Source organism: Crocodylus siamensis, chromosome 9, assembly GCF_052110815.1.
Source record: "Crocodylus siamensis isolate JL-2025a chromosome 9, ASM5211081v1, whole genome shotgun sequence".
Classification (NCBI taxonomy): Eukaryota; Metazoa; Chordata; order Crocodylia; family Crocodylidae; genus Crocodylus; species Crocodylus siamensis.
Genome location: NC_143403.1, coordinates 22,111,970 through 22,126,537, shown reverse-complemented (window position 1 = coordinate 22,126,537; position 14,568 = coordinate 22,111,970). Strand labels below are relative to the sequence as shown.

The window sequence follows — 14,568 nt, the reverse complement described above, 5'->3', positions numbered from 1 at the left end:
TATAGTTCACCTGAAACTAGTGCAGAGTGTCTGTATTAATGGTTATACATACTTGGCCTTCCTTACCTCTTTGTTGGCTGAAGCTGTAGTCTTTCCTGAGTGTATTCTTCTGCCCATGTGGAGCCCGTAGTACAGGTCTCCAGGTACAGAGCAGGTTTCTTGTAAGGTTAGGACCTTAGAAACCCCTCTGCTGCACGGGTGCTGAGTGCTCCCAGTTCTACTTTAAGCCACTGAAAGTGTGAACTTGTGGTACTTGGTATATGGCCTCACGGTTATTAACTTTTTCCTAAGGTTTTTTTCCAGTAAATCCTTACATGCTCTTGCATCTTGGTATTGAATAAGGGAATGAGTACAGGGATAGTCATGAGAAGCTTGATTACAGTCCTCCTAGGCTAGTATTTTGTAGCGTATGACTCTTCAGTAGTTTCACCTTGTATTTTTCCTTATCAGTGGAAGATGCTTCTTCTCTACTATCCTACCAGGCATGTTGGGAGCACTGATAAGCTAGCTTTTACAATGGTTTGAGATATAAAATACTCTAAAAAAAGATCAACTGTTTACTGCTACCAAAACATACTGTGTCTTTGTCACTCCCCTCATGGTAAATGCGAAGTGACCATTCACTTAAAAGCTTAAGTTTTCATATACCCATCCTTTCCAGGAGTCTTGATAGGGTGGAGAGGTAGCAGAAGCAAACATCAGCCCCTAAAAAGGCTGTTGCTTTTTATTTAAAGTTTCAATACAGAGGTTTTTTTCCCCCAGCAACACATAATTATTTCATTGTGCTTAAATCCTGTACATATTAATCAGATTCCTTAATTCTGTTTTTCTTTTCTAGCTATCTTCTGATTACAGTAGGTGTTGTTTATGTCAAGTCCTTTCCTCAGTCCAGGAAAGATATTCTGAAAGATCTGGTGGAAATGTGCCGTGGTGTACAGCATCCTTTAAGAGGCCTGTTTCTTCGAAACTACCTCCTTCAGTGTACCAGGAATATTCTGCCAGATGAAGGCGAGCAGACAGAGTAAGAGAAATGTGATATGATGGCAGGCTGGCTTCTTTCTGAAATGAGGAATATGTGGATACCTTTTTTTTTCCTTTTTGTTCTACATTCTCCAGGTGTGAAATAGGCACACATTTCTCAACTACTGGTTGTCTGGATAGATGATAGAAGAGAAATCCTATCTAGTCTTTAGCTTAGCTCTTGACTTCTTCTGATTTTGTTTTCCTAAACATGTAAAATCTGGCTCACTTTAAAGCTTTGGGTGGAAATCTCACTTCTGAGAGTAAGAGGGGGTAACTACTTTTTATTATTCTTAAATATATCTGTAATGGAAACAAAACCTCTTTAACCTCTGTCCTCCATTATAGTGAGGAAACCACTGGAGACATCAGTGATTCAATGGATTTTGTGCTGCTGAACTTTGCTGAAATGAACAAGCTCTGGGTGCGAATGCAACACCAAGGACACAGTCGAGATAGGGAGAAGAGAGAGCGGGAAAGGCAGGAACTTAGAATCCTAGTGGGAACAAATCTGGTTCGCCTTAGTCAGCTGGAAGGTGTTAATGTGGAACGCTATAAACAAGTAAGATGTCTTCACTCTAAAGCTTCCTTGTATCTGTATTTGCTGTTGATTGTATTGCTTAGAATAGTACAACAAAAAATATAGCAATATGAGTAAAATAAGATTACCCGAAGTTCTGAGACCTGTTCCATCAGCTGTTTGGATAATTCATATGTGTATGTATACTCAAAGTGGAAGTTAGCTAATGAAGATTAAAGCTGTACTGAAAGATGCTGTGTATGTGTAAGCAGTGATGAATGACATTAGTTCAATGTAGTGGTTCTCAAAGTGAGAGATTTCTGTAGATGTGCCTATATGGACAGCTGTATTACGTTTCCAGTAAGATGGAAGCTGTGAATACTAACATGTAAAATTTAATTTACAGCATTGATTTACATTGCATGTAGTGATAAGATACTAACGTTTGACCTGGAAGTCTAAACTTTTTTTACATGGCTAAACACTAGAGAAACTTTAGGAAGTGTATTTGTAGTTTCATGATTTCATTTTAATTTTGTGTGAAATGAGGATGAACAAAAGAAAAAATGCAACATCTTTTGTTCCTGTTGCAGATTGTTTTGCCAGGGATATTGGAGCAAGTGGTAAACTGCAGGGATGCTCTAGCTCAGGAGTATCTCATGGAGTGCATTATACAGGTAAGGTGAGGAATGGGGCAAAAATAGGGCATGTAAGTGACAATTTTGATCAGTTTATGGCTTGTGAGGGGTGAGTGGTTGCATTGTGCAGCTCTTGGGACCAAGTCATTGACTTCTGTGTAGAAAAATGTAGAAACTTGATACTGTCGGTGAACTAACTTGGCCTCTTTTATTGAGCTATAACTATCACTTGTGAAAGCTCTTAGAAGCTCTTCCTGTTCTATAGTGGATATCAAAGTATTCATCTTGTATGTGGTTTTAGTTACTTAACCAGCTTGCTGCTGTTCACCAGCATCACGCTGCCTCACCTTCCCTCCCTCTTTTTTTTTTTTTTTTCATTGGTGTTGGGTTGGTTCTCCTTAGTTCAAGGCTCTGAGATTTCTGGGTGATGCCTTGACCCTTGTTTCCTTATGCTGTTCTCATAATCTAGTGTCTGGTAGAACAAATGGCAACATGTGGGCATGGGTAGAGGAGTGTGAGGTTGGCTGGCTAATTGGTTTGTTTGTTTTTTCCTGTCTACACCCAAAACTTCTAATATAGTCTCCCTCCTTGTGTTTCTGTCATAGTTGGTCTAAGCTTACTGGACATTAAAACTGAATGATGGGAACAGGTTTGCTTGAGTGCTGAACTATTCCTTCATTTTATTCCCATCTGTCCAGTCTTATTCTACTTCTTGAGTCTGTTTTGAGAAATGAGGACTCAGAATAGTCTTTCTTGCACATCATGAAACATTTGCTACGCATTTATTTCCTTTAACTGGTAGGGGTGTGGATGCTCAAGAGATGAGTAATGGCATGTGCACACTTGGAACTTTTTTTTTATGTGAATTTTTAGGTTTTCCCGGATGAATTTCATCTCCAGACCCTGAACCCTTTCCTCCGAGCCTGTGCTGAGTTGCATCAAAATGTGAATGTGAAAAACATAATCATTGCTTTAATTGACAGGTGAGTCTGGGGAAGCATTTTGTTGAATAAATATTGGCTCTGTAGAATTTACAATGCTAAGTAGTTTTGGTGCAAACAGTTTGACCTTCTAAACTCTTGTTCCTTTGAATTTTTAATAGTCTGATTTTGATTAACTGCATTGTTTCCATACTTTCAACTCTGATTTTGTAATTAAAACAGAATAACTTTTCGTATCTTAGCAGGTAAGATAATTACGTATGTTGCTTTCATTGATTCCCTTCAAAACTGATATTATTTCTAAAGAACAATTGGTTTTGTTTTCTTTGAACTCTGTTTTTGCAACATCAAGCTCCATACACAGCTGCAGAGGATAGGCAACAGGACTCTGGGGAAACATCATGTTCAGTTTTATTCTCTCTGTCACAGCAGTGGTGGTAAATCTATGGTCTTAGCACCTGTCTCTTCTATATGTTCTCTTCATGGCATCTGATGACTTGTGTGTGTGTGTGTGTGGGGATGGGGGGCAGGTTGCAAACAGCAGCCTGTAGTAACAAAAAGATTGCCAACCTCTGATCTAGGTATTTCTAGTGTGTGTCAGATACTAATAGATACCACTCCCTTCTTGCTTCTGTCTTTGGCAGATGTATGTTCTTTTCATAAACAAACATGGCTCTTTCACACTTGGAGGACCCCCCCCCTTTTTTTTACTGCTTGCACAGGTCAAAGGTGCTGATCTGACTTCAGCTTCAGAAATCAAATGTGTGTATTGCTAGCAATTTAACTTATTTCCTAAACACTTTTCTCTAGAAGCTACTTCAGAGAGGAAATAAAACAGTAGTTGTCTATATTGAGCAATGCCTTCTACACAGAACATGCAACATGAAGGGCTAAATCGGAATACAACTGGTATATGGCTGTCCTGGTGTAAAGGAGTAGGATACATGCATGGAATGTGAGGAGATCCAAACTTGAGTTGCTTTCCTCTCTTTTTTTTTTTTTTTTTGCAGACTAGCTTTATTTGCACACCGTGAAGATGGTCCAGGGATCCCAGCAGACATTAAGCTTTTTGACATCTTTTCACAGCAGGTGGCCACTGTTATACAGGTGAGTTCCATTCTGCACTTATTCAGTTGTTTAGTAGAAAGTTTTACATGCCTCTTGTGTCTAACTTCATGCTGTTTCAAATTCCAGTCTAGACAGGATATGCCTTCAGAGGATGTAGTGTCGTTGCAAGTATCACTTATTAACTTGGCTATGAAATGCTATCCGGATCGTGTTGACTATGTTGACAAAGTGTTGGAGACAACTGTGGAAATCTTTAACAAACTTAATCTAGAACAGTAAGTGAACATCTTAACTTTCTGCAACAACCATGTGAAGTCAAGTTTTACTTTTCCAATCAAAATACAAAACCAAGACACCTGCCACACAATCTTAAGATTTGTTTGCCAGCCAACAAAATGTGTACTGTTGCATAGATTTCTGACCTTTGTCATTCATTGAAGGTGAGTGTGGCATCTTGTGGTAGATTGGCTTCTTCCCAACTGAATCTTCCCCAGAAATGAAGAGGTCTAGAATAAATTAGGTGTGTGTTTTTGTTTTTGTTTTTTTGTTTTTTTTTCGTCTTATGCTTTAACTAGTCCTGATGAGTATATAGCATTCTGATTTATGGTGTAGATGTTCTAGACTATTTCTAAGGAGATGCAAATTATATATAATCACTTTTCCTCGAGATCAAAACATACAGTTCTTTTTATAGGATTTTAGTTAGCAGTGGTTCCCAAACTGTTTTGGCCTATTAGCAACATCATACTTGGCTCTCCCTGCCAACCTTGATTCAAATTCCAGTTTACACTCATCTTGAGCAATGTCATCTTAGTTTGAGAATCACAGTTATAGAAACAGATTATTTAGTGTTCGAAAACTATTTGGAGTTGTGTATGTGGCTTTTTTCTACTTGCATTTTTATCGTTCTTCATATTGAGCTGAAGAGGAAGTTTTTGCTCGGGTAGGTCAGTTCATGGTGATAAGTGTCACTGAACAGAAGTTGCTTAAACAAAACAGCCAAACTATCCCTGTTTCTCAGTCAGATGATTCTTCTACACTTGAATTCACACCCCTTTCCTTCTGTAGCTGAGCTCTACCTCTGGCCTTCCATTGCACAGCTTCATAGTGATCTAATGATGGGTAACATGCCGTTTATGAGCAGCCTTCCTTCTGGAGGAATTGATCACAGGCACAGCAATTTTTTTCCTTTTCCTATTTCTCATGATCATCATGACCATAATACTACCCCACTACTACTGCTATCTCAATTTGGAATTTGTCTTAACTTATACCTTAATTGCCACCAGGCTCTGTGTAGAGGTGATTTTTTTTTTTTTTTTTTCTGGCCAACTACAGCAAGTGGCTGAACATGCATATTGCAACATGTTCACACAGTTACTCTGTCTTGTTAGGAAACATCCATTTCTAGCATCTGCTGCAATGTTTTGAGTTTTAGTATCAGTGTGTATGAAAATATCTATTTTCTAATCAGTTTCTTCTTTTTTCTTTTTTAGTATTGCAACAAGCAGTGCTGTTTCAAAGGAGCTAACTAGACTTTTGAAGATCCCAGTTGATACCTATAATAATATCCTCACAGTGCTGAAATTAAAACATTTCCATCCACTCTTTGAATACTTTGACTATGAGTCCAGAAAGAGCATGAGTTGTTACGTGCTTAGCAATGTACTGGATTATAACACTGAAATTGTCTCTCAAGAGCAGGTACAAATTAGTACAGCTAAATACTGTCATGAACCTGGATGTTTCCAATTTTATGTTCTAGCTGTGTAGCTGAAGAGTAGGGAAACAAATGCAAGTTGATACCCTGTTTGTCGTATGCACCTTTCTCCCCAGCAGTTCCGATTTTTTTTTTTTTATCTGACTACATCTTACCATGGTTTTTATACAAAACATTTACTTTTTTACTAAATGCTTGGGAATATGGGTGCACACTAAGTGAGGAAATACAAGTATAACGTTTTCTGTATTGTAAAACACTGCTGGGGGAATGGTAAAGTTATGCTATACGTGATCATGCTGCTGCTCTCTGTGGAGCATGCTGACCTAAGCTGCTGCTACTCGCTTACCGTTACTAGAATTTCAGGGATTTTTTTTCCTTATTCTGCCTTTTGGACAAGGTGGTGCATATTTTATAAGAGACACACCCTCAAACAAAATCCCTTATTCTTCTTGTGTGGCTTCCCTTTCCCCCTCGTCGATATTTGGAGGAACCAAGTGTATCTAGTTCTCTTCGCTACCTGCTGAATTAACTTTCCTGATTCAGTCTCTCTCAAAACTAGGATCTCCCAGGATGGGATTCAGTACTATTTTGGGGGTTGGATTTGGGATGGGAAGATATTTTACACTGTAAAATGTGTTTTTTAAGGTGGGTGTACCATCAGTTTTACTGTAAGCAGGTGTTTAAACAAGCTTTTACAGAGCTTGTCTTCAAGCATCTGTGTACTTTGAGAAGTGAAACATTCCTCATTCCTACTGGGTGACCTGGAGGAACACCTAATGGAGTAGAGGATACATACTTTTTTATACACAAAGGAACTATCTTCATGATTTCTCAGAAAGCACTTGGTGCACTCTGTGCAACAAATAGCTCTTTAGACTAACGTATAATGTAGAAGAGGTATTTCTGATCAAGTCCATCAATTTCTGCTGATTTATGACCTGTTGAATGGACTTGGGCTTAAACCCATTGTTTTTTGGATACAACTTTATTCGTTGCTTTCATAACAGGTTGATGCCATCATGAATCTGGTATCAACGTTGATCCAGGACCAACCAGATCAGCCTGCTGAAGACCCTGATCCTGAGGACTTTGCAGATGAGCAGAGCCTTGTGGGAAGATTTATTCACCTGCTGCGTTCAGATGACCCAGATCAGCAGTATTTGGTACGTCTCTTTCCACTCTTCTAAAAGCATTCCATGCTTCTCAGTGCCAGCTGTGGTAATTGCTTATGGTTTACATTTTAAAAGGGGCATAAAAATACTGGAAGCCCAAGGAAACAATTTTCAGGTGATAGTTTTAACGACTATTAAGGCAGAGGTGGCTTAGCTTTATTCACTATGCAGCGATCTGTTCTTGTGGTATTGCAGAAGAGAAGGAGTGACTACTCCTTAATGATCTTTGTTGTGGGGCAAGTTGTCAAAGTGGCCTTCATTCTTATGTGAAGTTGGGGGGGTATTATCTGTACACTGTAGTATGTGTTGATATGGACTCAGTAGATAGTAATGTAGCTAATTTTAAAGCCATTGGTGGCTTTAGTCCCTTATGGTGTCCCCTGCCCTCCAGTGTGGAGATCTTCCTGGGTTGGGCAGCCATTAGAAGCCATAGACTATAATCAGTGTTCATTCTTTTTTAATTTGGCCCCACAGAGCCCCCTAGAACATGCTTCCTCAAGTTCTTTGGGGTGGACCCTTAGCTTCCTCAGCTTCACCATTCCTCAGCTCTCATGACTGAAATTCACTAGTGAAGTGTGCATCTTGGCTCCCTTAAAACTGGTCTTTATAGCTGAAGCAAGTTGTCCTCAACCAGTTACTGTGTTGATTCAAGTGGCAGAGTTCTGCTTGACTGGTTATGTAAAGGGCCTAACCCTTTCATGAATCGTACATTGTCGTAAGTTTTTGTAGACAAGTTTTTAATTCTGGCATTTCCTAACTTCTTGCAACCTTATTTACACTTTCACTGTGTACAATAGTATTATAAACGTAGCAGGTATAAACTGATGGAAGCATCTGCTGGGACTTCCTTTTGTACTGAATACAGGTGATCTAAATAGTAAGAGGGGCTTGGTTTTCAACTGTGTTGTAAAATCTGCTTTGGGTATTAAATTTTGTGCTACAAGTTTTTATTTAATGCAGCTACAACAGTGAATTGAATCTTGTCCTTGCAGTTGTATAATGATCTAGGAGCTTGTAACAAGTCCAAATTAACTACACCTTTCTAGACTTCAAGTGTACATCTTCACTGTAAATTGAACTAATCCTCTGCTTTCTTTCCATGACACCTTTTACATCAAGTATACTGTTGCATAGGGAATATGTTGGCTTTGTTTTTCCTGTTCAGAATATTCTCTTGTGCCTATCAGTAATGTATCTTCTTAGGATTTGCTAAAGCCCTCTTAGATTTTTTGTCTAGGTGGGGTCCCTCACTTAGCAGACTTCTTGGATTGAGATACTAAACTATCACTTAAACTGCAGGTGGAATGCAGGTATGCTCTAAAAGGGTTAACTTTGGAGTGTGCATGAAGGCCTGTAAGATTTATTTTTGTGGTGATTTGCATCATAGTTTGTGCATATGAGCTTGCTGTAAGGCTGGTTTTAAGTGCCATTTGCACACTATCAGCATGGGACTTGGTTATACACTAGAGGTGCACCAGTGGGTCTGTCCTTATGGGATTGGCACCTATAAAAGGAAAATTGACATTATCAGCAATCCAACTTTTTTGGCCAATGTAGCCGATAATGTCTCTGAATGCTGTGTGTATGAGCGCAAGCCCAGCAGCTTAGAGAGCAGCATCTGGCCAGTAACTCTGTGAGAGGTAAGGGACATGGGGGTGCAGATTGAGGCCTCTGCAGTGAGGGCGAGAATGGGACTGGACAGGGGCAGGCGCTGCCCAGCTGGGGTAGGACACTGCACAGAGCTGCAGGCAGCTTGTCTGGAGGGGGGAGGGGGCTGATCGCCCACCACTGCACACAGCCTCGGGGCATGCATGGGGGACATGTGCCCCCTGCATTGTGTGTGGGGTGGGGGCAGGCTGCCTGCTGCAGGTTTGAGGCCAAAGGCTGCACTGGCCTCTTCCTGGCGCTGGGGCTGCATTCGGGGCAGGTGAGGGTGGGGGCCTTGATCTGCTGCGCCCCCCCCTTCCCCCCACCAACTCACTGGCAAGGTGCTGCTCTCCAAACTATTGGATTAGTATTGTCCAATATGGCTGGTTAATAATTGGCCATCAGTATTGGCCAAAATATCTTTATTAGGGCACCCCTAGTATACACTGCACAATCTGCCTGGGAGGCAGGGTAAATATTAGGGATTGCAAGTATCATTTAATTAATACCTGTTTAAACTGCTACTGATGATGTGGGTTAAATTGTTAACTGATAATATATTTGATTGTGTGCTGGTCTCCTCACTCCTCTCTCCCTTGCAAGTCCAGTGTGTTGCAGGGAGGTGGAGGCAGAGCCACCTGCTGCAACAGGCAGGCAGGGCAGCCATGGTGCTTGCTCAGTTGCTTTTCTCGGGCACTGCACTGCTTTTCTTTCCCATCAGACCATGTCTCGTGGTAAACATCAACTGTAACACATTACTGGTATAAATATGCTTACTGTTTAACCTTTCACATCCCTAGTGAATACTTGAGCATTTAGTCTGGACTGTTTCATGCTGAAATTGGAAATAGGCTGTCTGTGCTGCAGTGTTGTGACTGCTCTGTAGACATCCCTTGCTCACGGGGAAATTTCATCATCTGTTTGCTGAACTGTCCACCCTCCTATTGCCACTTCTGTAAATGTGAATGGGATAGCTGGACTAGAAGCAAAGCAAACTGTGCTGGCGGTGACCGGCACACTATGTTTATCCTTCTAGAAACTTTTCAAATTCAACCTTCTTCATATTTAAATCTCTGAACATTTTGTCACCTTTTAAAATATTCTGGCCTTTCAGAAATCTCTCTGTACACACTCTGTTTTGTTTTTTATTATTACAAATTAACTGCTCATACAATACTACTGTAATAGTTTCATGTTAAGAGTTGCTGAACAAACTCTACATAACAACAGGGAAGGGCATAATTGTTTTCTGCTCAACATTTAAATAAACAAGCATTGATGGTAATTTTTTAAAAGAAACTACTCTGAGCTATCTGACCCGGGCTCAGTAATGTAAGCTTTCACAAGAGCCTTAATTAAATGTTTTTCCTTTTGTCCAGAAAGAAGAATTTTGTCCAGAAGGAGATCAGAAATGCCCTGATCGTTCAAGCTGTTTAAAGGGAGGGAGGTTGTATGTGTCATTTTAAAATGGGGATAATGATACCTAGTTCTCTTGACAGTAAAATGCTTTGAAAACTGTGACTGAAATGCTCTATGTAAAATTTAAATATTTTAGTTTACTATGTGCTCTGCATAAGTTTGTTTTGTTAAATTGCCTTTCAACTGGGAGGACCCTGATATTCCCCCCCCCGCCCCAAGAGTGATGCTTTAAGAAAAGCTGTAGCACATTGATTTGCTCATTGTGGTCCTAGTTCTGATAGCAGCTAGACTAGCAAACCAGAGTGTGTTGTGTGGGGTTTTTTTTTTGTTTGTGCTTTTTTTTTTTTTTTTTTTTTTTTTTTTTTTTACAGAAAAAAGGGAGTGGGGGAGAAGGCAATCCCCACCTTTTTCAGGTGAAGGTTTCTAGGAAAAGCTTCTGAATTGTGCTGATATATTGCTTGTCTTGAAATAAGCCATAGACATCCATATAGACTAACTGGAACTAACTTCTTGTACTTCTCGTCTCTGACAAAACTCACCCTTAATTGCGAATGACTTCCCCTTGCTTGAACTGCCTTACTGGTAGATGCTCACATGAAAGGGGTTTCTAGTATGCTTAGTAAGATAATGGGGCATAGAGGGGAAGGATCTACAAGTAATGATAAGTGAATCTGGAATTTCAAAACAATAACAACAAATCCCCGAAATGGCAATTTTGCTGTTCGGTGGTGAACTGTTGCTAAGCTCTCTTGTCCATTTCTTAGCTTTTCATCACGCAACAATGTGTGTACAGCAAGGTTATTTTGAAATCGGGATTATCATCAAACTGGCTTGTATTCAAAGTGCTGTCAGCTCTCCATATAGACCTTACTGGGAACTGAGGGAGCCAAACACCATCAGGAAAAATTTTGCATCTTGCAGAGTCAGGTTTCTCCATGTGGTAGAGTCTCTCAAATAATTCAGTGACTCCTTTCATGTATTGGAGTGCTGACAAGCTTATGCCTGCAGAGGAAATAACTGCAATAACTGTTTGACTGTTTTACATACCAATAACTTGTACACCTAAAGAAATCTCTTAGCTGGCCTACCCCTTTCTTGAAAGATCAAACAACAATAGTTGCTAAAACCTGATGGCAGATTCCTAATTGTGGGGCTAGAATTCTCTTCCCACCACAAGAAAGCAATGGGTCTGTCTGCATATTCCATTGCAAGCTATATCAATCATTGATTAACTGCTTTGTCTTAATTGGAGACTTTAAAATTGCATGCAGCAGCCCTAATTTGCAGGACAGGGAATCCTTCTTGAAATTAGTGTGACTGGAGGAATATGTGAAAGATGAGCAGTAGGAGGAAGGACATAATTCATAACCAGTGAAAGATCAGTCTTCCATAGCTTGGGGTCAAAACGCTGGGTTTTAAATGAAAATAGGTAGACCATATTTGGAACCTAGTTCTTGGCATCTAAAAGCTTTTTTTTGTAAGAGAAACCAAGGTAAACCTCTAGTAGCAAAGCAATGAGGGCAGTGTTTCTCTTGGTGTTTTTTCAGGGTACAAATACATAGATTTCCTTAAACCTCACATGGATTGGGTGACTTTCCTGAAACTTCCAGTTCATAATTCTTCCAGTTTCAGTTTTTAACTCCTTTTAGCACTCCAGGATTTTCCAGTCAGATTGACCAATTTTTAAACTAGTGGCCTTGAAACCACTTCTTAAACCTGCCTTTTTTGGCAGAATTCTGTAAATTACTTATCAAAGGTGTTAGAAAATGCAGTAATTTAGAGAAGGGAAGCCATAATGGTTTATAGATGAGCATCCTTGATGCTTAGATCAGCATTTTCTTCAGTTGCAGGAATAGTGGGGTGGACAGCGGGGAAAAGTTTAATCATCACAGGATAATCTGTCTGTTCAGTATAATATATAGGACTTAAATTCTGTATGGAGGATAAATGTTTAAATTTGCAGACAACACCAAGATTTGGGGTGAGGTGGGCACGCTAGAAGGGAAGGACAGATTACAGGGGTGGGCAAATGTCAGTATTGAATCCCATCCTATTTTTAAGTGCAGGGTGGTGCACTTGGGCAGTAGGAACCAGCAGCATACCTGTAGGCTGGCGAGCTCCCTTCTCGAAAGCACGGTGGCAGAAAGATCTTGGAGTCATTTATTGCCTTCACAAGAGGAGGCTGATCAGCCTTCACAAGAGGAGGCTGATCAGCCTTCACAAGAGGAGGCTGATCAGCCTTCACAAGAGGAGGCTGATCAGCCTTCACAAGAGGAGGCTGATCAGCCTTCACAAGAGGAGGCTGATCAGCCTTCACAAGAGGAGGCTGATCAGCCTTCACAAGAGGAGGCTGATCAGCCTTCACAAGAGGAGGCTGATCAGCCTTCACAAGAGGAGGCTGATCAGCCTTCACAAGAGGAGGCTGATCAGCCTTCACAAGAGGAGGCTGATCAGCCTTCACAAGAGGAGGCTGATCAGCCTTCACAAGAGGAGGCTGATCAGCCTTCACAAGAGGAGGCTGATCAGCCTTCACAAGAGGAGGCTGATCAGCCTTCACAAGAGGAGGCTGATCAGCCTTCACAAGAGGAGGCTGATCAGCCTTCACAAGAGGAGGCTGATCAGCCTTCACAAGAGGAGGCTGATCAGCCTTCACAAGAGGAGGCTGATCAGCCTTCACAAGAGGAGGCTGATCAGCCTTCACAAGAGGAGGCTGATCAGCCTTCACAAGAGGAGGCTGATCAGCCTTCACAAGAGGAGGCTGATCAGCCTTCACAAGAGGAGGCTGATCAGCCTTCACAAGAGGAGGCTGATCAGCCTTCACAAGAGGAGGCTGATCAGCCTTCACAAGAGGAGGCTGATCAGCCTTCACAAGAGGAGGCTGATCAGCCTTCACAAGAGGAGGCTGATCAGCCTTCACAAGAGGAGGCTGATCAGCCTTCACAAGAGGAGGCTGATCAGCCTTCACAAGAGGAGGCTGATCAGCCTTCACAAGAGGAGGCTGATCAGCCTTCACAAGAGGAGGCTGATCAGCCTTCACAAGAGGAGGCTGATCAGCCTTCACAAGAGGAGGCTGATCAGCCTTCACAAGAGGAGGCTGATCAGCCTTCACAAGAGGAGGCTGATCAGCCTTCACAAGAGGAGGCTGATCAGCCTTCACAAGAGGAGGCTGATCAGCCTTCACAAGAGGAGGCTGATCAGCCTTCACAAGAGGAGGCTGATCAGCCTTCACAAGAGGAGGCTGATCAGCCTTCACAAGAGGAGGCTGATCAGCCTTCACAAGAGGAGGCTGATCAGCCTTCACAAGAGGAGGCTGATCAGCCTTCACAAGAGGAGGCTGATCAGCCTTCACAAGAGGAGGCTGATCAGCCTTCACAAGAGGAGGCTGATCAGCCTTCACAAGAGGAGGCTGATCAGCCTTCACAAGAGGAGGCTGATCAGCCTTCACAAGAGGAGGCTGATCAGCCTTCACAAGAGGAGGCTGATCAGCCTTCACAAGAGGAGGCTGATCAGCCTTCACAAGAGGAGGCTGATCAGCCTTCACAAGAGGAGGCTGATCAGCCTTCACAAGAGGAGGCTGATCAGCCTTCACAAGAGGAGGCTGATCAGCCTTCACAAGAGGAGGCTGATCAGCCTTCACAAGAGGAGGCTGATCAGCCTTCACAAGAGGAGGCTGATCAGCCTTCACAAGAGGAGGCTGATCAGCCTTCACAAGAGGAGGCTGATCAGCCTTCACAAGAGGAGGCTGATCAGCCTTCACAAGAGGAGGCTGATCAGCCTTCACAAGAGGAGGCTGATCAGCCTTCACAAGAGGAGGCTGATCAGCCTTCACAAGAGGAGGCTGATCAGCCTTCACAAGAGGAGGCTGATCAGCCTTCACAAGAGGAGGCTGATCAGCCTTCACAAGAGGAGGCTGAGGGGGGACCTGGTGGCCATCTGTAAACTTACTGGCGGGGGGACCAGTGGGGATTGGGAGAGGACCTTGTTCCCCCGAGTGCCTCCCTGGAGTAACAAGGAATAACGGCCATAAGTTGCTAGAGAGTAGTTTTAGGCTAGACATTAGAAGGGGCTACTTCATGGTCAGGGCAGCTAGGATCTGGAACCAGCTTCCAAGGGAAGTGGTGCTGGCTCCTACCCTGGGGGTCTTTAAGAGGAGTCTCGACATTGACCTGCCTGGGGTTATTTGAGCCCAGCTTTCTCTCCTGCCCACGGGAGGGGGTTGGACTTGAAGATCTACGAGGTCCCTTCTGACCTATGAATCTGAAACGAAGTAAAATGTCAATTTGTAGTGACACCTGGATTGCATGAAGAACTTAAAGAATAATTATAGTGAATAACAGATCAGATGAATAAATGGTCTTCAGTTTAGTCATTTATAGTATTACATCTGGACTTCTTTCTTTACGTACAGGCATATGTCTAT

The 14,568-nt window shown here is 42.0% G+C and overlaps 1 protein-coding gene across 1 annotated transcript in view; it reads left to right on the top strand.

The window, feature by feature from the left end:
• The window catches only part of VPS35 (VPS35 retromer complex component), a 39,221-nt gene that overhangs the window by 13,366 nt on the left and 11,287 nt on the right, over positions 1–14,568 (top strand). The window contains exons 5-12 of the mRNA XM_090062925.1: positions 839–1,021; positions 1,369–1,582; positions 2,134–2,217; positions 3,052–3,161; positions 4,130–4,226; positions 4,314–4,462; positions 5,684–5,891; positions 6,918–7,073. Coding sequence (XP_089919051.1) covers positions 839–1,021; positions 1,369–1,582; positions 2,134–2,217; positions 3,052–3,161; positions 4,130–4,226; positions 4,314–4,462; positions 5,684–5,891; positions 6,918–7,073 — 1,201 coding nt within the window. The remainder of the gene's footprint in view (positions 1–838; positions 1,022–1,368; positions 1,583–2,133; positions 2,218–3,051; positions 3,162–4,129; positions 4,227–4,313; positions 4,463–5,683; positions 5,892–6,917; positions 7,074–14,568) is intronic.